We start from the raw sequence: 26,987 nt of genomic DNA on the forward strand, positions 1-26,987 counted from the left end.
AGGTCTTGGTGCAGTGTTGATGCAAGAGAATAAAGTTGTGGCTTATACCTCTCGCCAGTTGAAGCCCAACAAGAAGAACTACCCCACTCATGAACTCAAGTTGGCGGCAGTTGTGCATGCTCTATTGACTTGGAGACATCTCTTATTGGGAAGAAAAGTGGACATCTTCACTGACCACAAGAGTCTCAAGTACATCTTCACTCAGCCTAATCTCAACCTCAGGCAGACTCGTTGGGTCGAGATGATTCAAGAGTATAATCCGAGTATCGAATATACTCCAGGAAAGGCCAATGTAATTGCTGACGCTTTGAGCAGAAAGGCTTACTGCAACAGTTTGATTCTCAAGCCTTACCAACCCGAGCTTTGTGAAGCTTTCCGTAAACTCAATCTGCAAGTTGTTCCTCAAGGTTTCCTTGCCAACCTTCAAGTCTCTCCTACTTTGGAAGATCAGATTCACGAGGCTCAACTTCTTGATGCTATGGTGAAGAAGGTGAAGATTGGGATTGCCAAGAGTCAATCCAAGTACAAGTGCTATCGTCTTGATGACAAGGATACTCTCTTCTTCGAGGATCGCATTGTTGTGCCTAAAGGTGACCTTCGTAAAGTCATTATGAACGAGGCTCACAATTCACTCCTCTCCATCCACCCTGGGAGCACAAAGATGTACCAGGACCTCAAGCAGGCGTATTGGTGGACTCGAATAAAGCGTGAGATTGCTCAGTTCGTGAATGAATGTGATGTCTGCAGAAGAGTGATGGCAGAACACCAACGACCAGCTGGTCTCCTCCAACCTCTTGCCATTCCAGAATGGAAGTTTGACCACATTGAGATGGACTTTGTGATGGGATTTCCAAAGTCCAAGCGTGGCAATGATGCTATATTCGTTGTCATCGACAAACTCACTAAAGTGGCTCATTTCCTGCCTATCAAAGAGTCTATCACTGCAGCTCAATTGGCGGAGCTTTATACCTCTCGGATTGTCTCTCTGCATGGCATTCCGCAGTTGATCTCTTCAGACCGTGGCAGCATCTTTACCTCCAAGTTTTGGGATTCTTTTCAGAAGGCCATGGGCACCAACATCCATTTTAGCATAGTTTTTCATCCTCAAACTAGCGGCCAAGTCGAGCGTGTCAATCAGATCCTTGAAGATATGCTCAGAGCTTGCGTTATCTCTTTCGGTATGAAGTGGGAAGATTGTCTTCCATATGCCGAGTTTTCCTACAACAACAGTTTTCAAGCGAGTTCAGGCAAGGCCCCACTTGAAATTCTCTATGGCAGGAAGTGTCGTACTCCTCTTAACTGGTCAAAGACCGGTGAATGTCAACTTCTTGGAAATGACTTGATCAAGGAGGCAGAAGAGATGTGCAAAGTCATTCGTGATAACCTCAAAGTAGCGCAATCACGTCAGAAGAGCTACTATGATAGTAAGCATCGTGATTTGGCTTTCGAGATTGGAGACCATGTTTACCTCCGCGTCTCTCCAATGAAAGGTACTCGTCGCTTCGGTATCAAAGGGAAGCTTGCCCCTAGATACGTGGGTCCTTTCAAGATCATTAGCAAGAGAGGCGATCTCGCCTATCAACTCGAGCTTCCCTCAAACTTTGCAAACGTGCACGACGTGTTCCATGTCTCTCAGCTCCGCAAGTGCTTCAAGACTCCTGACCGCACCATCAACTTTGAAGACATTGATCTCCAAGAAGACCTTTCTTATCGTGAGCACCCAGTTGCTATTCTTGAAGAAACTGAGTGCAAGACTCGCAACAAATCAATCAAATTCCTCAAAGTCAAGTGGTCACACCATTCCGACCGCGAAGCCACCTGGGAACGCGAGGATCACCTCCGTTCTGAGTACCCGGCATTTTTCCAGTCCTAGATCTCGGGACGAGATCCTTTCGTAGTGGTGGAGTGTTGTAGCACCCCGGATGTAATTTACCTTATATGTATCCCAACTCTTGCCGTTTCCGGCACTAAGTTATTTTATTTTCCTCGGGTTCAGGTTTTTGTCTCCGTGTGTTGTTGCCTTTGTCATGCATCTCATATCATGTCATCATGTGCATTGCATTTGCATACGTGTTCGTCTCATGCATCTGAGCATTTTCCCCGTTGTCTGTTTTGCTTTCCGGCGCTCCTATCTCCTCCGGTGCCCCTTTCTACCTCTTTGTCGCATGTGGGGGTTGATCTTTATTTTGGTACCGTAGTCGGACCATGAGTGTATTGGATGATTGTAATGTTATTCATGTATTTGTGTGACGTGGCGAGTGTAAGCCAACTATGTATCCTTTCCCCTTTTATATATTTACATGGGTTGTTGTGAAGATTACCTTACTTGCGACATTGCTTTCAATGCGGTTATGCCTCTAAGTCGTGCTTCGACATGTAGGAGATATAGCCGCATCGAGGGCGTTACAATGATACGACCGTTAGGTGGGTAGATATTTTGGGACTGTTGGCGCATAGCACAACAACGGTCGGAATTTTGAGTATCAAATTCCCCCGGGCTATCATGTTCCTCACTTTGTAGGCAATCCGCACTGGCGAATTCCTAACTCCTCAGTGAGAACAAATTCCTCAAAGACCAGAAGAACTCTGTCTCTGTCACTGAAGAAATTGAATGAACTTTATGAGATTTCCAATGGCTTCACTCGAAGGGATTGGTAGGTGTAGGATTTGAGTTGAGCATCACTTGGAAATTTTTTCTTAGTATTTCCTCGACCCCCTTTAACAGTACGGTGTCTCATATGACTCAAGAAAGAGAAAATAAAACAAAGAAAACAAAGGTCTTCATGCTTCATGTTCCTCAAATGAATACCAAGTCTTTAGTATCACACCAATTTCTTCACTTTCAAAGTCTTCAGAAAGTCTTCGGAAATCCAAAGTCTCCAGTCGAAGAACTTCATATTTAGGGGTCGACTTTCTCTATAAATATCAAACTCCTCATAGACTTATTGTAACATCCCGGATGTAATTTACCTGAAATGCACTCCAATTCTTGTCGTTTCCGGCGCTAAGTTATTTTATTTCCTTAGGTTCGGGTTTTTGTCTCTGTGTTTTGTTGTCGTTGTCATGCATCTCATATCATGTCATCATGTGCATTGCATTTGCATACGTGTTCGTCTCATGCATCCGAGCATTTTCCCCGTTGTCTGTTTTGCATTCCGGCGCTCCTATCTCCTCCGGTGGTCCTTTCTACCTTCCTTTCATGTGTGGGGGTTAAACATTTTCGGATTAGACCGAGACTTGGCAAGTGGCCTTGGTTTAATACCGGTAGACCGCCTGTCAAGTTTCGTACCATTTGGACTTCGTTTGATACTCCAACGGTTAACCGAGGGACCGAGAAGGCCTCGTGTGTGTTGCAGCCCAACACCCCTCCAATTTGGCCCAAAACCCACCAAAACCCTCTCCATCATCTAGAGCGTTCGATCACGATCGCGTGGCCGAAAACCGCACCTCATTTGGACTCTCCTAGCTCCTCATATGTCTATAAATAGCACCCCCTCCGAAATCCACGGGTTCTTCTCCCCCGAAACCCTAAAATCCCCTCTCCGCGCAACCGGACGTGTCCGGCCCGCGCCGGACAGCGTCCGTCGCCGCGCCCCAGCCAATACCGCGCCACCACCTCTCCCGCAGGGGACCGCTTCGCCGCCTCAGCCGCCAGGGCCCGCGGGGCCCATCGTCGGCCCTCCCGGCCCGTTTCCTCCGCCGCCCGAGCGCCCAAGCGTCCGCGCCGCCTCGCCCCTCTTCGCCGACGCCGGTGCGGCTGCGCCACCGCCCTAGGTCGTCGCCGGCGTCCCTCGTCGCCATCCGGCGCCCCGCAACGCCGCCCCGCCACGCCGTCCACCGTCCATCGCCGCGGAGCGCCGCCCCGCGCCCGATCCTCCTCCGGCGAGCCTCCCCGCGGCCCCGAGCTCCTCCTCCGGCGAGATCTCCGGTCGGATCCACCGTCCCCGATGAACAGCTACAGTACCCCGGCGATCCTCGAAATCCGCGCCAGATCTAGATCGGGACGACGGTTGACTTTTATCCCCGAAACCCTAGACATTTTGCATTTTTCATCATGCCGTAACTTTGCATCTGTAGCTCTGTTTTGGGCGTGTAGCATATCAAAATGTTCGTCTCAGAGAGCACATCATTTCATCTCATTGCATCATTTTGATTTGAGCTCATCTTGATGCCCTAAATGCTATTGGAAGAGAGCTATTTGAGTTAATTGTCAGATCTGCTGCACCAAATAGCTATCTGTCATTTTTGCCATGATTAACGTGTGCATGATATGCTCCTGAGCGCTACATGAGTTTTGTTACATGCTTTGTCATCTTTACAGAGGTGATATCCATGTATTTTTGTGATATGTGTGGTGACTAGCACAAGCTTGCAAAGTGGTGCATTCGTTAATGCTGATTTCAGGGACTTAGGATTTCTCTAAGTTCTTGATCTATTTTTATCAATATGCCATATGTTCATGTTGTTTCCTAGTGGTCTGTGCCTCTTTTGAGGATGATCAGTAAGGATGATTTGTTAATATTGTGGTGCTCTATCCAGCCATGTCTTTGTTTGCAATTATGGAGCAGCCTAGCTTGAGTCAATCGAGCTCTACTTTTGCTATTTCATAATTCCTGGCAGATTGTCTACTTGTTAGCGAATTTGCCGAGGATGTTGTTGTTGATCCGTGCATGCTATGTTGTTGTTCTTGCCATGTCTAGCTTATATTATATGTATTCTTGATGGGTGAATGCTTAGATTGTCATGCCTTGCTCTGTAGTGAGTGCATCGAGCTCGTAAACATGCCTACTCGTTAACAGATTTGCATGCTCTAGTTTTTCTCCAAGTCGGTAACCTGATTATGTTTTTGCCATGTTCACATGCTTGCAACTATATTTTCTGATCCCTTTTGGCTCAAGGTCACTAAGGGACTTTTGTTAACCTCTTTGAGTAGCTCCATGTCATGCCTTGCTTTGCCATGTTAAGTTCCTGTAGCATATAGTTTTCATGCTCCAAAGTGTGCTACCTGATCTGAAATTCCAGACTTGTGTTAATTTCACTAAGTCTGAAATATGTCTATCGTTTGCGTTTTTGCCATGCTTGTTTGAACCTGTTAATGGATGAATTGGCCGTAGCTAAGTGTTCATATTTTGTCAAGAATTATGAGTGGATCCCTGCCATGTACTTTGTTGCCATGTTTGAGTGTTGTAGCATAATTATCTTGATGCATTTAGATGGCTACTTGCTGTTTATCGCAGACCGTTGCCATATTTGTTTTGCTTGCCATTTCCAAACCGTGCATCCGATTCCGGTGTTCTTTATATCGGTTTCAACCGAAATCGCCTCACCTTTCCAGTGGCACACTTGGATTTCCAAGTTGAGGCCAGGTTCATTCATTCCTTGTCAAATCTTGCATATGCATCACATATCGCATCCCGCATAGCATACCATGTTTGCATCATGTTGTTTGAGCTTTGCACGTGGTTGATTGTGTTCCTTTTGCTTGTTTGTCTTGTTTGGGTAGAGCCGGGAGATGAGTTCGCTAACAAGGATCCCGTTGAGTTTGCTTTCGAGGATCCAGTCAACTCTGACAACTTTGCAGGCAAGATGATCATACCCTCGAAATCACTTCTATCTTTGCTTGCTAGATGCTCGCTCTTTTGCTATGCCTATGATATGATGCCTACCACTTGCTTATCATGCCTCCCAAATTGCCATGTCAAACCTCTAACCCACCATGTCCTAGCAAACCGTTGTTTGGCTATGTTACCGGCTCAGCCCCTCTTATAGCGTTGCTAGTTGCAGGTGAAGATTGGAGATCGTTCCTTTTTGGAACATTGTTTATTTATTGGGATATCATTATATTATCTTGTTATCTTAATGCATCTATATACTTGGTAAAGGGTGGAAGGCTCGGCCTTTTGCCTAGTGTTTTGTTCCACTCTTGCCGCCCTAGTTTCTGTCATATCGGTGTTATGTTCCCGGATTTTGTGTTCCTTACGCGGTTGGGTAATAATGGGAACCCCTTGACAGTTCGCCTTGAATAAAACTCGTCCAGCAATGCCTAACCTTGGTTTTACCATTCGCCACCTAGCCTCTTTTTCCCTTGGGTTTCCGGAGCCCGAGGGTCATCTTATTTAAACCCCCCTGGGCCAGTGCTCCTCTGAGTGTTGGTCCGACTGAGCTTCTTGCGGGGCCACCTCGGGGCAACTTGAGGTTTGGTTTTACTCGTAGCTAGTCTCATCTGAGTGTGCCCTGAGAACGAGATATGTGCAGCTCCTATCGGGATTTGTCGGCACATTCGGGCGGTGTTGCTGGATTTGTTTTAACTTGTCGGAGTTGTCTTGTAGAACCGGGATGCCAAGTCTGATCGGAATGTCTCGGGAGAAGGTATATCCTTCGTTGACCGTGAGAGCTTGTCATGGGCTAAGTTGGGACTCCCCTGCAGGGATTTGAACTTTCGAAAGTCGTGCCCGTGGTTATGGGCAGATGGGAATTTGTTAATGTCCGGTTGTAGATAACTTGAACCTTAACTTAATTAAAATGAATCAACTGTGTGTGTAACCGTGATGGTCTCTTCTCGGCGGAGTCCGGGAAGTGAACACGGTGTTGGAGTAATGTTTGCCGTAGGTTGTTCTCTAGTTCTTTGTTCGTGCTTTGCCTTCTCTTCTCGCCCTCTTTTGCGAACATGTTAGCCACCAAATATGCTAGTCGCTTGCTGCAGCTCCACATATGACCTTGCCTTTACCTATAAGCTTAAATAGTATTGATCACGAGGGTGCGAGATTGCTGAGTCCCCGTGGCTCACAGATTACTTCTAAACCAGATGCAGGACCCGATGATTCCATTCCAGATGATGCGCTTGAGCTCAAGTGGGAGTTCGACGAAGACTCACGCCATTACTACGTGTCTTTCCCTGATGATCAGTAGTGGTGCCCAGTTGGGGCGATCGGGACCATGTTGCATGTTGGGGTTGATCTTTTATTTTGGTACCGCAGTCGGACCATGATTGTATTGGTTGATGTAATGCTATTTATGTACTTTGTGTGACGTGGCGAGTGTAAGCCAACTATGTACCTTTCCCCTTATTATTTATTTACATGGGTTGTTGCGAAGATTACCTTACTTGTGACATTTCTTTCAATGCGGTTATGCCTCTAAGTCGTGCTCCGACACGTAGGAGATATAGCCGCATCGAGGGCGTTACACTTATAGACCTGTGTACACTCACAAACGCATCAGGCCCTTAACCTATAAGTCTTCAATACACCAAAATCACTAAGGGGCACTAGATGCACTTACAACCCCCATCCCTATTTATAAGGGGTGGATACAAGGCATGCACGTGAATCAAGGAGGTCGAAATCATCATGTGGCTATATGGATGCCTCGATTCTCAGGACGTTTATTAAGATAAGAATCAGTTAAGATGTTCTGGGCCTCATGCGAAGTTAATGCGAAGTGACGTCATGGCGGCTTAAGAAAATCCTGTGAGCTGACGTCATGGCGGGTTATAGCAAGGTTTATCAAACAAGGCGATACAAGATTTTGACAAGTCAGGTATTGAAGATTGATGTGAACAAGTTCAAATCAACCTGGGGCCTAATGTTGAGGATATAACTACTGGGTATGAACTGCCCAGGAGGGGCCGGGTCATACCATCGGCGACTTATCAATGGAGATGGCGGATCATACAAGCCTGTGGACGGCCCAAGACCCAGAGGCGACTTGAGGCCCAGGAGGATGAACCACCATATATGTGTGACTTGTATTGTAAGGCAAGCGTAGTTAGTCACCGAGCCGGATACATTGTGTATGAGCCTACCGGGACTCCATGAGCCGCCGGGCGTCAACCTGTGTATATAAAGGGATGACCCAGCGACGGTTTAGGGTAAGAAATAAGAGATCGATAACTAGGTCAAGCATATTCGCTCCCTGGTAATCGAAACCCAAGCAATACAACCCCAAACTAGAGTAGGCCTTTACCTTCACGACAAGGGGCCGAACCAATATAAACTCTATGTGTCCTTTATCCCGTTTAACCCCTTTAAATCTAACCTAGTTGCGATGGCTCCACGACTAAGTCCCTCTGCTAGGACATCTGACATGACAATTCCACGATAAGTCCCTTCTCAAGTTGCTCTTTCAACTTGGCATTTTCCTCCACAAGATGCACATGCTCACAACAAGGATTAGTAGCATGAGCATTATCAATTAGAACAAAGGGAGGACATGTGGAAATCTCCTTGGTTAGCTTCACCTGGAGTTGGTCACAAGACTCTTTGAGTGAAGCATGAACACCCTTCAAGACCTTGTGAGCATTGTCAAGTGTATCAAATTGTTCTTTGAGTCTATCATGGTCAACCCTCAAGTGTGGCTTTCTCGGATTTAAGCACACGAGTAAGAACAATAGCGTGATCAAGATATTTTTGCAATTTAGCATGATCAACATTGTGTGACTCCTCAAGAGTCAAACGAAGATCTCACTCTTCCTTTAGAGAGCAATGGAAAGATCCGCAATCTCATCGGCATAGTAATGACTATGCCCCTCCAACTTGGAGATAGTATCTTCATGCGACTCAATGATATCATTGGCCTCACCAAGTTGTTCCAAGATAGCAACAAAGTGCTTCTGGATTCACCCTTGAGCTTGTTCACGAACTTGGTGAACTCATTCTCATTAACTTTCTCCACCTCACTATCATCAACACAATCTAATAATGAAGGAGTAGTAATGATGGTGGTTTTGATGTTAGGAGTTACCTTGTTGATACCTTTGGCCATGAGACACTCGGCAATGGTGTTTTCATTGGGGGCACCGAAGAGAGACACCTTGGAGGGGAATATGTAGCAATGACAATGGTTGTTTTTGTCATTCCTTCTCCACTTGTATCTTCCTCATCACCATCGGAGGGGTACTCTTCATGTGCCACCAAGCCCTTTGGGAGGAGTCTTCTTGGTGGAGTTGTTCTTGCTAGGAAAAGACTTGGCTTTGTCTTTGCAAATGAGTTTGCCACCATTGTCTTCCCTCTTCTTGTAAGGGCACTCCGCCATAGTGGCTCATATTGCCACAATTGTAGCAAGTCCTTACTCGTTGCTTGTTCTTTCACCCACTTGAGTTGTTCTTGGTGAAGTTGGGCCTTGAGTTCCTCTTGTTGTCCCAAAATTGCCTTGATGCAAGAGCCATGTGCTCATGGTAAGCATATTTGGTGTGCTCGGGGCAACACACCTCTTCTTCTTCCAGAATGGCCTTGGCCTTCAAAGCAAGGGTGGTTGAGCTCTTCTTTGACCGGGCACGAGCAAGAGCATTGTCGGCGGTCTTGTTCATGATGTTGATGACAATAAACTCATCCGACACTTCACTTGAGGTTAAGGTGTGAAAGTCCGGCCTTTAACGAATCACGGAAGACATGGCCTTGTTGAATGGCATGATGGCCTTGAGAAACTTGTGCTTGATACAAGTGTCATCCGTATCCTTGCTCCCATGGTCTTGGAGAGCAACCGCAAGAGTTGTCACCCTCCGGTAGAGATCACGCGGATCCTCATCTTCTAGCATCACACATTCATCACCCTCATCAAGGACCACTTCAAAGTTGGATTGTTGGATGCTTGATCTCCCCTTGTACATGGATACAATGTGTTCCCAACAATCGTTTGCATGAGTGAAGGGACGAAGGTGGGATAGATCTTTGTGTGGGACCGCATCTTCAAGGATGAACAAAGCGGAGTGATTGTATTGATTGTCCACTTCTTCTCTAGGGGTGAAGTTGTTTGGATCATGCGGGTAGAAGCCTTGCTTAATGATTCTCCAAAGGTTTGTTGAGCTATGATTCAAATGAGACTTGATGCGAAAGACCCAATTAGCAAAATCACCTTTAACAAGCTTGGGAGGAGGACCATGATATTAATGTGAGGTGTAGGGACTGATCCTCCATAGACCGGGGGAGGGGGAACCGAGGCAAAGGTTCCCATCCCATTCTTGTCGTGAGGGGAAGAAACATAAGTACCTTTAGCCGCTTCCTTAGCAAGATTGGCCTCTGACTCCGATGCGGTGGGATTAACCACAAGCAAAGGATCGGGAGAAGCTTTCATCCCCTCAAGCAATTCTTTAAGCATGGACTTGACTTCGGTCATCATGGACGTCTTAAGTGAAGCCACAACTTCATTTAAGTCGTCTCGTGTGATCAAAGTCAACTCCACGGCCTCGGGCACTTCCTCCCCGGTGTCAACCATACTCTTCGGGTGGTGAAACCCTTAATAAAGAGATGAGGCTCTGATACCAATTGAAAGGATCGATATGGTTGACTAAGGGGGGTGAATAAGCAACCACCAATTTTTTGCTTTTATTCACAAATTAGGTTTAGCAACAAATATGATGCTAACAACAATAACAACAAGTGCAAGCAAAGGATACAACACAACAATAGCTTGCACAAAATAAAGGAAGGAGATAACCACAAGTGGAGCCGGTGGAGGTGAGGATGTGTTACCGAAATTCCTTCCCTTTGAGGGGAAGTACGTCTCCGTTGGAGCGGTGTGGAGGCACAATACTCCCCAAGAAGCCACTAGGGCCACGGTATTCTCCTCACGCTCTCACACAATGCGAGATGTCGTGATTCCACTAGCGGTGCCCTTAAAGGCGGCGACCGAACCTTTCCAAACAAGGTTGGGGCAATCTCCACAACTTGATTGGAGGCTCCCAACGATACCACAGAGCTACACCACAATGGATTGTGGCTCCGAGGTGACCTCAACCGTCTAGGGTGCTCAAACACCCAAGAGTAACAAGATTCGCAAGGGATTGGTGGGGGAATCAAATTTCTCTTGGTGGAAGTGTATATCTGGGCCTTCGCAACCAAAACCTAGAAAATCAACAAGTTTGATCGGCTAGGGAGAGAAGTCGGGCTAAAATGAGCTTTGGAGCAACAATGGAGTTTGGGGGAGGAAGAGGCAAGTCTTCTTGGGGATAAAGACCCCCTTTTATAGTAGGGGGGACAAATCCAACCGTTATGCATCTCACAGCTCGCAGACGAGCGGTACTACCGTTCTAAGAGCGGTACTACCGCCCTTTACAGGATGCACAAGAGAAAGAAGAACATGGGAGAAAACAGAGGAACGGGCGGTGGTAGCCGCGGTAGTAGGGGCGGTACTACCGCCTATAAGCGGTACTATCGCTGCTATAACTGCCCATTTTCTAGGGACAAACAGGTAGCACGGTAGTAACCCGTAGGCACCACCGTAGAACCCGACACGACGAATCGAGGTCCCAGCCACGAGCGATAGTGCGAACGGTGGTTACAACGGTACTACCGCTGCCGCCAGCGGTACTACCCCTTGTGGCTCTTCTCCCCTACTCCGATGCAAATGGGGGACAACTCCAAGGAAATGGAAGGGGGCGATGGGTGCAAGAAGACTGTACGTGTTGATTCCGCCCAAACCTTTCCGATGTAGACCTTCTCTTGATAGTACGGTTTTCCCTAGGACTTAAGTGCACCAGAAAAGAAACGCGGGAAAGAAAACCATCTTCTCTTGGAACTCCGAGGGGCACGAATCGTCTTGTGCCATATGCTTGATAGTCCGAGAAGCTCAATCCACACGATTAGTACGCAAATATGTTGTCATCAATCATCAAAACCACTTAGGGAGAAATATACTCTAACACTCGGCCCACCTAAAACTGAGGCGGAGCCCGTGCATTCGGAGCTACTGGCACTGTTTCCATGGCAAAACCCCCTTTCTCAACCCTCAATAACCGAAAAGTGCAGCGGATCAATTGTAGATTTTTTTTTGGTAAATAAGAGTGTCGAACCAATGAGGAGCTAAAGGTAGAATTTATATTCTCTTCAAGTTCTATCGACCACTGATACAACTCTGCGCACACTTAACGTTTGCTTTACCTAGAGCAAGTATGAAATTAGAAATACTTTGTAGGTGTAATCCTAGAATTACTTTGCAAGAATAAAACTAGGAGTACTTTGCAAGATAATAAAAGTTAGTTTGTTTCAGTAGAGAGCTTTTTGTAGCATAAGAGAAGAATTTGTCCCTAGGCAATTGATAACTAGACCGGTAATCATTATTGCAATTTTATATGAGGGAGATGCATGAGCTAACATATTTTTCGTACTTGAATCATATGCACTTACGATTGAAACTCTACCAAGTATCCGCAACTATTAAAGATCGTTAAGGTAAAACCTAACCATAGCATTAAGTAATAAGTCCTCTTACTCCCATCCACAATAACCCCTTTACTCAGGTTTGTGTTTCCGTCACTCATGCAACCCACAATAAGCGAATTATGAATGTATTGCAACACCCTACAACGATAATCCCACACGCTCACGCGATACGTAGGGCTTCATAGGACATCACCAAAATAAAACATACAACTCAAACCAATCACGATCATTAATCAACCCATTCCACGACGCGAGGTGTCCGGGGGATGCAAAAATCGCTGGAGATTTGCGGTGGGGGTGGCGATGGAATGACAGGCACAAGCTGAAATTTCCCTCCCGCCAAGTCGCACGAGGGATAGAGGGAATGACAGGGAGGGCGGCGGGGGGGGGGGGGGGACCGGACATATGGAGGCACCAGGCTGATTTTTAAGCTCCCCGTAAAAATATATACGGGACGAGCCGTTTTCGAAACTTGGTCGGGATGGATTTTTTGTCCTTGTGCCGTAAAATGGCGGGTATTTTAGTCAAACATGTTTTTGCGGGATCTGCTAGAGTTTGCTCTAAGCTCATTTTTTCAAGGACGTCCACCCTGGCACAGTTAGTTTTTTTTTAGGAAGGCACAACTAGTTTTTTCTAGGCAGATATCCTCTCCTGCTGGAGTTGGGCCTCCAGCTCCAGGTACGTGGATCGGACGGCCTGGAACGTATTGTCAGTAAGACTCCCCAGCGGTACACCGTCAGGGACTCAGGGTCAGGATTCTTTACCACTTCTTCAAGCAAGAAGGCAGCGCGATTTGACGCCCGTAGACTCGCCTCCTTCCTTCCCTCTGTCCACAGCCGAGGCATAGGACTAGGCGATTCCAACCGGCGGCGGCGAGATGAAGCTCACCGTGATGACCGCCGACGAGCAGTTTCTCAACCTCGACGTCGACCCCGACGAATCCGTAAGCCTCCGTCCCGCCCCCCTCGGTCCCTCCTGTACTTCTCCCCCATCTCGATCTCGACGGGCAATAAAGGCTGCTTCTTTGGGCCAAAATTCGGGTGGCGAGCTCGCGAGAAGGCCGAGGAATTCCGGCGAGAAAGCGGGAACCTCGCAGCGACCCGCAATTCACTCCCCTCGGCGTATTGGTGCCTCGTGCTTAGGCGTAGAGTTCGATCGGATCTTTAGCTGCGACAGCTGCGGTATCTTGGTTTGGCTAGAATCGTGCGAGTCTTCTGCTCGTGGAGCTAAAACTGAGCTGTGATTGCGATCCATGGACGCGAAATCTGTGCGGCTTTTGGCTGAATTGTGCGCCCTGCGTGTTTTGCAGGTGGAGAATTTGAAGGCGCTTCTTGAGGTGGAGGTGAGCCGGCGCCAGCGGAATCTTTCTTCAGGTTTCTCTTCCAGGTTTTGCCTTGGCTGGTTTGACCTCACATTGTTTGGTTTTGGGTGTCTTTGCGTGGCTAGACTCAAGTGCCGTTGCAGCAGCAGCTGCTTCATTTCAATGGCAAGGAGATGAACAATGCTGAGAAGCTCAGCGCCATCGGAGTCCATGATGGTGATCTTGTGATGATGGTTGCCTCCAATAATAGGTTTGGTTGTTGTTTTTCCGACATCTCTGGTTGTTCTCTAGGGAATTTCTTGAGGGGTTACATACTTACATTCCTGCTGTTCGTTATGCCTGATATGATGCTTCTGGTCTTACATGTGACGTCTTGTTTTCTTTTATTGGTACGTCGAGCTGGTTTTCTTTTTTGTAGCTGTCAGTTATGATTTTGGTACATCACAATCACAAATCAGAACTGCCATGATGTTGAAAAAGATGCACTACATATTTTAGCTTAACTAATCCTCGTGAATTTTAGTGCCACTGCAGTGACAATGCTTTCTACTAGTTAATTTCTTGGGTCAAAAATTTCAGGACATCTCAGGATATTATGAGGTTAAATCCTGATGGATCGGCAGTAAATCCTCAAGCTTTCCAACAACATATTCGTGGCGATTCACAACTTATGGCGCAACTCCTTCAGGTAAAGCTTTGTTGGTAGCTTCATTGATTTATCAATATTGGCTAGGTTACAATTCCCAGATGTTAGTTGCAGAAAATATGTCCATTATTTTTGTTTAAACTGATATCTTTTTAATTTGCAGAATGACCCTTCATTAGCTCAAGCCATCCTTGGAGATGACACCACTGAGTTGCAAAACATCTTGCGGTCACACCACCAACAAAGACTACAACTGAAACGCAAACAGGAAGAAGAGCTTGTGAGTATCTCATCGGCTAATCGCTAGTTTTTATTTGGGTGTATTTATTTAAGTCTAAATTAAGCAATCCACTCAGATTTTCTTAAGTCTCAATCGATTCAGAAAACTGAAAAATGCAACTTGCACTTTTCTGCCCAGTTGCACCTTTTTGCACTTTTCTGAAACAAGAAGTGCAAGTTGCACTTTTCAGTAAACTGAAATTGCACTTTTCTGAATCGATAAGAAAATCTCAGTCGATTGAGACTTAGCAAAACTATTTCCCCCCTGATAGTTATTTGATGTTCTTAGTGACAAAGTTGAGAAATATGCTTCTTCTTGCATTAATTCCATAGCATTTGTATAAATATATTTCCATGCTGTTACATCTATATGCTGTAAAATTTCACATCTTGTAAGCTCTCTTAGATAGATATATATTGGACCACTTCAGGAGATGGTAGTTCCATGTTCTTTTTCTTGCTGTGTTCTATTTTTGCAAACTTGCTGAATAATAATAGGTTAAGTCATTGATGATTATGATTTTTTTCAGGCCTTATTGTATGCCGATCCATTTGATGTCGAGGCTCAGAAGAAAATTGAAGCTGCAATTCGGCAGGTAGAAACTTTTTTGTGAGGATAACACCTGTTGACTGTTTAGGCTTCTCATATGTTACGAGGCGAATGTTAAATATCACAATCATCATTACATGACCAACCCAAGGATGGCTTATTTATTTTAGAGGGCAGTGCTTATTTCTTAAGCCGCTGTGGAGAAGCAGTCATAAGAAGGTTAATCAAACTAAATGTAAATGAATTTGGTTAACCAATTGTTGTCCTCATCTTTCATTCACTATGCTCCGCGATAGAGAAGATGAACCTTGGTCCGCAGCAAGGCAATTTGGTTAGGGTAAAGGTCCACTCACCCTCAACAATCTGCCGACAGGGCTCTTTCCTGACGTGGAAATAGAGGCTGAGGCTGAGAGAACATTTTTATTTATTTCATTGCTTGTTCGAAGGTTTACATACACATTGGACCTTTATTATACTCGGGAGCATCTGACTTGATCCACAAGTTGGATCTCAGTTCAAACTCAAGTCTGAACCATAACTCTACATTCCTATTTCAGTTGGGCTCTTCCTTACTTTAACTACTCTTTCTAATAGACCCAACCATATCCAATAACTTGAGTTATTCCTTTTCTTAACCTTCCTATCTCTAACATAACCTACACAATGCCTATATGGATATGTTTGTCTCTTGATGTCTTGTGGACCCACAACAAAAACAAAAATGTATTTGTTTGCAACTTCATCAAGAGAAAAATTTAGCCAAACATGTTCTTATCTAAAAGCAGCTCAACCCAATGGGGTTATCAAAATCCACAACAATGCCAAACAAGCCTTAAGAATGCTTATCATAAACATAGGAATAGACATGGGACTGAATATAATGAAGAGTCAGAGTGATGCATAGTGCAAAAGGGGAATTTCATTTTTCATGCATGTAAGTATGTAACTTCTGCTAGCTTTCATGGTTGGATAATATTAAAATATTATTACTCCCTCCGTTCCTAAATATAAGTCTCTTTAGAGATTCCAATATGGACTACATATGGAGCAAAATAAGTGAATCTACACTCTAAAAAACGTCTATATACATCCGTATGTAGTCTGTATTGAAATCTCTATAAAGTTTTATATTTAGAAACAGAGGGAGTAGTTGTTACCATGTCATATGCTTTTTATGTAAAATGATGTGCACACAAAAGCTTTGCTCTGTCTTACTGTGTTTTATACTCCTGTTCACCTCAGCAATCTTAGTTAAATACCTGACGTTCTGAGTACTTGTAATTTGTCATTCAGAAAGGCATTGATGAAAATTGGGAGGCTGCTATAGAGCATAATCCTGAAGCATTTGGTCGAGTGGTATGTTGACTCTTTAGTAAGTCAGTATGTTTCTATTTTACATGCTATTCTTATTTATTAACTGACCAGCATTCTATTTCAGGTTATGTTGTATGTGGATATGGAAGTCAACGGAGTACCTTTGAAGGTATTATGTTATTTCATATATCTATTTGTAGATAACGAGCATGGTGAACAGCTGAGCATTGCCTGTACTCAAAAGCCCAATCAATATTTTTAAATGATATTTTGAATATCAGAGACCTTGTATGGACTTTGCTATAACTCCTTTCATATATCATTGTTGATCGCATCAATCTTAGCTAAATAACTGCAACACAATATTTTATTACTACCAATTGTATTATCTACCCCAATAGTTTATTCTTGAAAGTTAAATCTTCCTTTCTATTACTGCGTTTGTGTACTAGCAGTCTACCAACTAAAGGATATGCAATAACTGGATACGGATTTATTCAGATGCTTGATTGCTTCCTGCTACTCGTTTTGTATACGCGATCTCTTAGCTTTTCTTTCATCTACAGGCCTTTGTTGACAGTGGAGCTCAGTCAACCATCATATCAAAAGACTGCGCTGAACGTTGTGGGTACGATTATAAATTAAAATGTTGTTATTGCAACTGTTTAGTCTTTCATATCTCATATGATCATTCTGCGTGTAGAAGTCATACATATTTAAGAGTTTATCTCATCATACAATGGAATTTTACTGTACACGTGAATGTAAATCATTCACTGGGGACATTCGCTGAAATGCATTCCATGCCATATACAACTGATCACATAATCGAGTATCATTTGCAGGTTACTCAGGCTCCTTGATCAGCGTTACAGAGGGGTTGCTATTGGAGTTGGTCAATCGGAGATACTTGGAAGAATACATGTAGCAGCTATAAAGGTTTGATATTGTAAATTGCTGTACGAACGTCAAAATTTCCAGTCCTTTTGAGAATGACCCATTTTGTGCGCCATGACTTTGGACACACTGTAATGCTATTTGAGTCATTGAAAAATTTGCAGTCTGACAAGCATTATTTAGCCTAGAGAGACATAGTAATAATATAATACCAAACTCATTACTCGGGTACAAAATTATGAATTTTGATTGTTCTACAATATGTTGTCTATGTTCCACAAAAAGGATACTCCTTAAGTTGAATCAGAGCCTTTAGTATTTTCTTCAAACCTAATGCCATAACTTTCATCATTATGAGAATTCATCAAGTAGTGACAGTAATTCACAATACGTTGCTATGTTTGGACAGATAGGCCATGCTTTCTATCCCTGTTCCTTCACAGTATTGGATGCTCCAAACATGGAATTCCTTTTCGGGCTTGATATGCTGCGGAAACATCAGGTAATTGCATGACCAAGTTTTGGAATAAGTCATCGCATCTAACTCACATCCCATAATGACACATTTTGTTATCCAACGCAGTGCATTATTGACCTAAAGGACAATGTCCTTAGAGTAGGAGGTGGTGAAGTGTCAGTTCCCTTCTTACATGGTTAGTAGCTTGCCTATTTCATGTTTTTTTCTCTAGTTTTAGTTCTTGATGATTGCATAATGAAATAGACTATTAAGTTCGATATTATTGTTAGTTTTTTCGCAATACTGAACATCCCTATATTTGTATTCTATATCATCTACTTCTACAATTTTGCAAGTCTCGGTTTTTCAATCCCTCTAATATGGTATCTTCAGAGAAAGACATCCCTTCACATATACGCGATGGAGAGAAATCGTCGAACCTAGCATCTTCTAGCCAAGGAGCAGCTGGAGTAAGCAAAATTTACTGCTTTGCATAAATCAGCCTTGGTTTTCCTGTAATCATATTAGAGACACAGGAGTAATCATCCGTATATCCTTATTTACTCTATATCATCCAGGAATCGTCAAAGGCACGTGAGAAGACTCCTGATGTGCCACTGGCATCCTCTCCTGCAGGTTAGTTTACTGGTGCTCGTGTAGTTCCTTGACTTAGAGAACTGTGATCTTCTGATAACTTTTAGCCTATCGAATTGCTGATTAATTGCGACCAACTTTGATTTCCTTTGTAGGAGCTCCAGCTGTAATTCCTCCACAGGTGTCAATTTTTTCTTCAAAATTGTGGTCTTCTATACATTTGTTTCTTTTGAGAGTCCATGAATTAGATTGATCTTGACCATTTTAAGAACCCTTGTCAGGGAGGAGATTTTGAAGCAAAAGTCATAAAGCTCGTGGAACTTGGATTTGACCGAGCATCTGTAATACAAGCACTCCAGTTGTGCAACGGCAACGAGGATCAGGCAGCTGGGTACTTGTTTGGTGGTTAGAGTATTTAGAGCAGACCTTCTGCTCAACATTTTCTCGATTTGAACATTTATACACACACTGATCAAGGAGATGTGGCATCCTCCATTTGAGGAACTAAAACTTTGTGTGTGGCAAATACAGGCTTGGTAGGGATGATTCGTATTCTGTCTTCAGTGAGAAAAAACGTTTTCTTTCTTTCATTATCAGATACAGAGATTGTAGACACTGAGTGCAAACACAATCGAAAAGATTGTTTTTGTACTCATTCTCATCCATTTCCTAAATTTTCAGTTATTGAGATCGAACAAAATCAATCTATTGCAAAGCAAGAATAACCCTACTTCCCTTTTAGCGCGTATGCCTAGTACTTTGTCCTGTGTTTGATAGTCTGCATTAGGTTCAACCAGGCCCTTGATATGCAGTTTTGGGCTGTTTGTTTGCACCCTGGGTTTGGCCGAGTAGGAACACTCGAATCTGCCTTTTCCACAGCCAAGTCTGAGCAATGCAACTTAGTCACGTGGGTGTCCGAGGAGCCATGCTCGAAATATTGTGTTTTTCCTAAAGCGCCGCCACCCTCTGCCCTCTCTCGTTGCTCACTTTCCCATCTATCAACATTTGACACACCAAGATTTGGACGTCAAGCATCGTGGATCACCAACCTCATCACCTCACCCGCATGCATTCATCAATGGCAGTAAGCCCTCTGTCCCGGACGGAATTGATTTATCATGGCCTCATTCGATTTACACATCACACACTAGGCATCTAATCTACCTCTCGGACATCAATTTGGCACTTGATTTAGGCATACCCAATTAGGGATTTGAGCGATTCGAATGGGATTGAGTACAATTTTCATTTTGAGGGGGGGGGAGGGGGGGTTAAATCGAGCTTACATCTAGTGACACCCATCCCAACAAGCACTACATCCTAGCCACAGCGAGCCTGTAGGCAGTTGGGGCCGCGGTAGTCTTTGTAATCGTCGACCTCCAAGATCGCTTGGCTTAGGCGCCCTAACCACCATCTTCACCGCTTCGAGATCGCCAGCGTCTTGAGGCTTGACTGGTTCGCCATTGGCATTGTCCACCATCTCCTCCTTCCTTCGCAAGTGGTGCTAATTCGCGTGATGGACAACGGTTGTAGATCCGTCATGTGCGGTGCTGCTATCCCGACAACCACATGCTGAAACCATCAAGGCGAGGTGTTGGAACCGGCCAGGCATGATGCTGCTACCACGACCACATGCTTGAACCAGCAAGGCGCGAAGATGGAACCAACAACACATGGTGCTGGAACCACACCCCGTGATGCAGCGACCGTGCTCCGGCAACACTGCTATTAATGGTTGGGGTGCTGGGACAATCTACGATGACGACCATGGTGGGAGCTGGAACCGGCTACCATGGTAGCTGCATCTAGGGAGTGGCGAAATTGCAACCACCCGCACGTGATGGCTGTCCGACGGGTTAGAACTAGTGCAGGTGAATGTTGGAACCTTTGCTCAGAGATGCTAGAACAGGTGCCCGAAGAAGCTAGAACTGACACCTGGCGATGCTGGAAACCGACGCCCACTAGTGTTGCGATTGGCGGAGATGCTGGTACTACCTCCACAAGAAGCTGCAACCACATACGGGATGCTGTGATGTCGGTTCACGAAGAGGTACGACGAGACGAGCTGGCCGTGTTGCGAGCCGACCAAGGGAGCGCGAACGCGAGATAAGTGGGGAAAGAGACGTGAGGAATAAGGCGACATGGGAGAAGAGATCGGTTGATTAAGGAGATATCGCATGGCAGACGACCTGCCAGGATTTGGGCCGATCAACCGACGCCTAACACGACCCTTCTTCTATAGAAATGCTGGTCAAGACTAGAAGAAAAACGGTGTATAAGAATAGACAACAAGCAACAAAAACAACACGAATGGACAAAATGAATCGCTTTTGCTCATCCCTGCTATTTTTCTATGTTAGCATCTATAATCAGATGTTTGGTGCGCGACGCCACAGTTGTATTGCTCCTATTTATAAATGCAGTACACACATATAAGGAACGTTATACAAGAGCAAACACCCTAGTTTCCAAATTTCGGCATAGGTCGGGGGATCGGCGTGCCCCAGCCCTTGCGTGTCGTAGATCCTCTTCCGGTTTCGATGCCGCTAGCTTTCTTTCAAAAGAGAAAGCACAATGCAAACACTGCGAAGAACTACCAACCACTTTATTCCCCTTCACTTGATTATTGTTCCATAGGCCTAAAGATCTAAATAACATATGCGTGTCTGTTTCTCTCTACAGTGGCTTCATTCCTAAGCTAATCAAACGCCAACTTGACCTCGATCGATATAATTTTACCCGGTCGCCCGTTCACGCCGCCGTCTTGACAACGATGGGGCTCTTCACGAACTGGACCCCGTTGCTCCATATGAGCGCGCCAAACGCGTAGTTCTTGGCCAGCTTGGCGTTCTTGGTCTCGAACTTGACCTCGAACGTCTTCTCCTCCCCCTTCTTCCCAAACTCCATCACGTCGGGGCTCACCGTCACGTGCACGCCAGCCGGCTGGCGCACCATCGCCTTGTACTTGCCCGGGGAGCCGACGTTCTTCACCGTGCGCTTCACCGTCGCGCCGGAGGCCGTGAGGTTGACGACGGTGATGGATGGGTAGTTGAGGTCCTCGATCTTGAGGGCCTTCTCGGGGCACTTGTACGGCTTGCCGTTGAACATGGACAGGACCGTGGCGTTGTACTTGAGCGCGCAGAGGAAGTCGAGGTAGTGGTCGGGGCCGAGGTCGTAGACGAGGCCCGGGTTCATGGAGCGGCTCGGCCACACGTGGCCGGCGCCATAGGCAAAGGGCCCCGCCGGCGCCAAGGACGCGTTGAGGATGGACTCGCCCTTGTTGTCCACGTCGATTGCCGTCGTCATCATTGCCGACTTGATCGTCGAGGGGCTCCAGTCTGGGTGGAGGGCCTTGAGGAGCCCCACGAGGCCGGAGACGTGCGGGCACGACATGGACGTCCCCGACATGGACGTGAAGGCAACGCGGCGTTCGTCAAAGGCAAGCTCCGTGGGGGCCATGGCGCGCGTAAACGCGGCAATCACGCTCACCCCAGGCGCCGTGATGTCGGGCTTGAGAATCTCCGGGTTGACGGGGTTGGGTCCGTGCGAGGAGAAAGCGGCCATGTACGGCGCTGGCTTCGTCTCCAGGGTCGTCTCCGGCTTCTCAACGTACCCCTCTGGAGACCTTTTCAAAAAACAGAAACAACGTCATGCATCCATCTAAATGTGCCAATTATTTAGAAGCAGTAATTAATATAGATTACGCCGTAGGCTTCATTTTCATGGTTTGGTTTGCTTACTTGGCGGATTTGAGGTAGTTGTATAGGGTGAGGCCGTCGCTGTGCCTAATGTGCGTGGCCGGGAGCAGGTGCGCGTCCGCGATAATCTCGTTGCCGGAGGCGGCGTCGTTGGCGAGAACCATGGCAGCGCCGCCGGCTTGGAGCACCGTCAGGCCCTTGGCCACACGCGCGCTCGTCCCACGCAGGCACACCACGATCTTCCCCTTCACCTTCGTCGGGTCCAGCGACCCCTGTAGGCAAATCTTGCTGCACTCGCACACACATTCATCATCGTTATCATCATATCATGTAAAGGTCGCACATTACTAGTATTTGGTCGTATAGAAGATTAACAATATAGAGACAATGATACACGTACGCGTCATCTACCGCTCTGCCGGGAGCTGCGGCTTCAGCGGAGTCGATCATGGGGTAAGACTCCTTGCTCTTGAGCGATGTCTCCGACATGCTCTGCCCCTGCATGCACCAAAACAATTTGATTAACTATCTTCCAGAAATGACAATAACAAGAACTGTGAGATAGCTAGGGAAGAAGCGGGCCTTGATCTTTGTGCCGTTGAAGACGACGTAAGACGGGAACTCGCGGTCCATGGTGCTAGCACCGACGGTGAAGAGCCACGGCGCAAGGTTGGAGATGGAGCTCGGCTTGGGGCCCGAGTTTCCGGCGGAGCAGACGACGGAGATGCCCCGGCGGACGGCGTGGAAAGACCCGATGGAAATGGCGTCGTCGAAGTAGTCGTAGGGCTCGCCGTCGTTGCCGAGGGAGACGGACAGGACGTGCACACCGTCGTGGATGGCAGCGTCGAAGGCGGCCAGGATGTCCGCCTCGAAGCACGAGCTGCCGTTCACGGGCTTGTAGCACACGCGGTATGCGGCCACGTGCGCCCGCGGGGAGCCGCCGGAGGCCGTGCCGTTGCCGAAGCCGAACACGCTGGCGCCGGGCACCGCCGAGCCGCCGGCCGTGGACAGCGTGTGCGTGCCGTGCCCCTCGTTGTCCCGCGGCGTGTTGAACTCAGGAGCCTTGGTGTCGAGCCCTTCCGAGCCGTACCCCTTGTTGAAGTAGCGCGCCCCGATCAGCTTCCTGCATGCATGCGCGCCAAAAGTTCAGACAGAACTAGTATTAAAAAATTGCTCCATACAGCTCGATGAATAAACTCTGATGGAGAATGTCCATGATCCTTTCGATCAATACATGCATCATTGAGCATATATTCAAAACTTGTTTCTAAAATTCTTCGTTATTTTTCTTTATGCTCATTTGTGCAGGGACAAAAGACAAGAGTATACAGTGAACCCTAAAGGCATGCAACTTTACCTGTTCTTTCTTCTCTCGCTATCTCTTACAGGTGGGACTGGGAGACACTATATACCACTCAGCCTCAGTGCAGTGTCACTGTCGTCTGGGATTAAAGGAATTCTCAAGGATAGACATGATGCATGCAGTCAAAGCATGCATATATATACATCATTGCCACTTATACTACCACTAGTAGATACCCTAGAGGCATCAGCTGGTGGTGGTCTTACTCTCCCACAGCTCATATCTGCATGGTGGTGGCCTCAACTATAGTGCTACACTAGACAAAAGTATATCAACTTTTTGGATCAAACATACGTGCACAATATGCACTCCAAGTGTGGATCTGAAAAGGACACAAACATTGCTCTAAACGAACATAGTTATGTGACTAACTAGCATGAGAATGCATGCATGCATTAATTAAGGGCGTGGCTAGCTTAGAGTCAAGTAACATAACATGTAAAAAAAGGAAAACGACTAAAAAAATATGCATAGATCTCAATATAAGATATCACGAATATAGCATCGATTGAGGCATAAGAAATCTCAGTCGACTGGAGATTTAGCTAGGCTGTTAATTAAATGTGTAACAACTAGAGTTAGTTGGTTCGATAGCTTACGCGTTGCAGTGGAAGTTATCGTCTTGGCCTTTCTCGCATGTTCCTTTCCAGTGCTTGGGGACTGGTCCCAGCCCATGATCCCGAAAGCTCTCCGATTCTGGCCACACACCTTCACATCCATAGAGCACAAGAGCACGTATATATCAGCAACACCATTGAAATACAAATCAATTTGAACGGCAGATTCCAATCCAAAGTAAAGACAACTATTTCAGTACAACGGTTAAATAAAAGGTCCTCAATTGGAGGCCTGTTTGGACCGCAGAAATTCCATGAAAAATCTGCTGGCTCGTTTTAACGTGGACAAGGAAATTTCTCCAGATGGACATTGATTGGTTTGGAGTATGTATGTTGGATTATGGTGCATCCTTTGGCTGCATCGGAATTGTAATGAGCATGTCGAGAAAGTAAGTACCCTGCAGGAATGTAGGGTAGGATAGCATCTAGCATGGTTGCATGTACAGATGGGAAGCCACTATGGAATCATTGGATGGTCCTATATACTCGATCTGTCAAAGACCAGCTATAAAGATGAATCCATTAGTGAATGGGAAAAAGTCAACAGCACTCTGACTAGTCTTCTGACCTCCTCTATAGCACTATGACTAAAAACAAGTAGTACAATAGCAGGCTATAAGCCTGTTTACACGACACTTTTGCCAATGTGAAAGAGAAAGACATGCAAAAAAGTAAAAGATGTGGCTTTTATGCAAGAGCCCGCCTCTAGCGTGCTCCTAAATAAAAAACATTTAATAAGAGAAAAAGATGAGAAACTGAGAAAAAATTGTAATCTTATTGCCAACCTTATAGTCAACATTATTGTACGAGTAATTAGTAATGCTAACATGACATGCCCATACAACCAACACCTGGCTATACTATTAACCATAGTCTAAACAGACGAAGGATGTGCAACTCTATACCCCTCAATGGGCATCCCATAATAAGCTATGTTAGTTTGAAAAAATGATCTTATATTATGAGACAGAGGGAGTATTTAAGAGCGTGATTCCAACTAGTACTTCTAAATTCTAATTGTCTCAATGGGCATGCTTTGAAATAATCAAAATTGTTGTTCAATCAACATATTTTAGCTTGATCCACTAGCATCCATCAGGTCTATGCATGTGAGTCCTTACCATGCAACAAACTTTTCGCTGTGGGTTTTAAATTTCATTACATTTAGCTGTGGCATGCACAAACTTTTCGTGCCGAGATTTCATTTTAGAATGTGCTCATATCTCGTACATAAATAAATCGCAAGGACTGAATTAGCATTTTAAATTATTATATATCTAATTTTGCGGTAACATGCGGGGTAATCCAATCTAAGGCAACTTTTGTACTGGTATATCTACTAAATTTTTTTTGGCACTTTACTGATTTTCTGGCTTCCTGCTATATATACTGTCCCAAATATCTGTGGTCAGATTAAGTCAACCAGATTGATTATGATTATATATAAATCCGATCATGCAAGTACCGGTGTCGATGTTGCCAATGACGACGCCCTCGCCGAACTTAGCCTTGCGCCAGGACGCTCCGCGGGGGACGCCTCCGGGCCCGGCGATGCCAAGAAACTGCCACGACCGCGTCGTGTGCAGCTGGTACCCCCTGTTCCGGAACACCGACACCACCTCCGGCAGCCCTGCAGATTAGATCACGACCGGAAAGCAGTCAGTTAATCGATCGGCGACACCATATTTCAGGAGCAAACGCCGTCGATCCACCACGGCGGTCATGCAGGCGGTAGAGAGAGACTACTCACGGGCGATCTGGGCGGCTTGCTCGGCGTCGAGGTTGGCGGCGAAGCCGTTGATGTGCTTGGTGTACGAGTAGAAGATGGCCTCCCGCGCCTTCTCCTTGCTGCATTGCGATGAGCGTAACAGAGAGAAAATCTACGTCAGCCAACCTCCATGCACGCATCTACACCTGATCATCGGTTCAAGAAACAGCGGCGGCCATGGCCTGCTTACTCTCCGAGGACGGTGGCGAGGAGGTCGTAGTGCGAGTCGGCGGCCTTCCCCTCGACCGCCGCCAGGTCGACGGCGGCGAGGTCGTGCAGCTGCGACGCGTGCGCGTGCTCGCCGAGGTACACGACGTAGGACTGCTTCTCGCCGGCGGCGGCGGCGGGGGCGGGCTGGACGAGGAGCAGCGCGCAGAGGACGAAGCAGGCGGCAGCGCCGAAGGAAGCCATGGGTCTCATGCTGTTGGCCCTCGCGCCCGCGATGGATGGTCCCCTCTCTCTCGCGCAATCGATCGATCTCTTCGGGGATTCTGGTAGAGGGAGGGAGTGTATTTATATACGCGAGGTGGTTGCGGGCGCGCGGCGGGTTTAGTCCACGAGACGGAGGACTATCGATCTGTGGCTGTGCTGCTGCATGCGCCGGCGTAAACGCCGCGGGGACAGTTTAAATCCTTGGATCTCATGGGGGTTAGTTATCGGCCGGCGAGGTTCGAATGTATCAACGCCTCCAGGGGATATATCTCGTGGGAGGTCCATTCTGAACGTATATTCCGTAAATTTGGCATCTGCTTGACCAAAACGAATTTTCTTTGCACATAATCAGTACCGGAACAGGGCCATACCCCGACGGCCAAAACAATGCCGACGGCGGTCGTCGGCTTCCTGGGAGATATGCCGGCAGCCTGGTTCTGGCCGTCGGCGTACAAAGGCCGTCGGGTTACGCAGAGATAAGCCGACGGCACCCGTCAGCATAGAATGGCCGTCGGCCTAGCTACATATACGCCGACAGCTCCCGTCGGCTTACATAGGCCGTCTGCATACACGTGGGGCCCGGCCACCCCCTGGCTAACGGCGTCAGAGCTATGCCGACGGCCTAGACGGGGGGCCGTCGGCATAGGTCCGCAGGCCACGTCATTGATCCAGGCCGCACCATGCAGAGCCTATGCCGACGGCTGCCGTCGGCATATCTGCCACGTCAGTGATCCGCGGCACGCTGGTCGGATCTATGCCGACGGCTAGGCCGTCGGCATAGTTAGATTTTTTTCGGTACATATTTTTTAATGCTTTTTTATGTATTATTATATCAACTAACATGTAACATGTTAAATATAAACATACATATGAATATATATGTAGTTTGTATT

The 26,987-nt window shown here is 46.4% G+C and overlaps 2 protein-coding genes across 2 annotated transcripts; one reads left to right on the plus strand and one right to left on the minus strand.

Annotated features, from left to right (window-relative positions):
* The first annotated feature begins 12,889 nt into the window (after positions 1-12,889).
* Positions 12,890-18,806, plus strand: LOC123132610 (protein DNA-DAMAGE INDUCIBLE 1). Its single transcript, XM_044552443.1, has 16 exons — positions 12,890-13,101; positions 13,468-13,500; positions 13,605-13,729; positions 14,059-14,167; positions 14,289-14,405; positions 14,935-15,000; positions 16,248-16,310; positions 16,393-16,437; positions 16,835-16,896; positions 17,114-17,207; positions 17,575-17,667; positions 17,749-17,818; positions 18,016-18,092; positions 18,201-18,258; positions 18,372-18,397; positions 18,498-18,806. Exons 1-16 carry the CDS (start codon positions 13,036-13,038, stop codon positions 18,624-18,626), a joined length of 1,233 nt encoding a protein of 410 aa, XP_044408378.1. The 5' UTR covers positions 12,890-13,035; the 3' UTR covers positions 18,627-18,806.
* Positions 18,807-20,800: 1,994 nt separating this feature from the next.
* On the minus strand, positions 20,801-26,242 carry LOC123132611 (subtilisin-like protease SBT5.3). Its single transcript, XM_044552444.1, has 8 exons — positions 25,853-26,242; positions 25,645-25,742; positions 25,360-25,524; positions 23,877-23,985; positions 22,497-23,037; positions 22,315-22,412; positions 21,957-22,202; positions 20,801-21,841 (listed from the first exon to the last, which is right to left on the minus strand). The coding sequence occupies exons 1-8, from the start codon at positions 26,080-26,082 to the stop codon at positions 20,968-20,970; spliced, it is 2,361 nt and encodes a 786-aa protein (XP_044408379.1). The 5' UTR covers positions 26,083-26,242; the 3' UTR covers positions 20,801-20,967.
* Positions 26,243-26,987: the final 745 nt, after the last annotated feature.

This window comes from Triticum aestivum, chromosome 6A (assembly GCF_018294505.1).
Source record: "Triticum aestivum cultivar Chinese Spring chromosome 6A, IWGSC CS RefSeq v2.1, whole genome shotgun sequence".
NCBI classification, from domain to species: Eukaryota; Viridiplantae; Streptophyta; class Magnoliopsida; order Poales; family Poaceae; genus Triticum; species Triticum aestivum.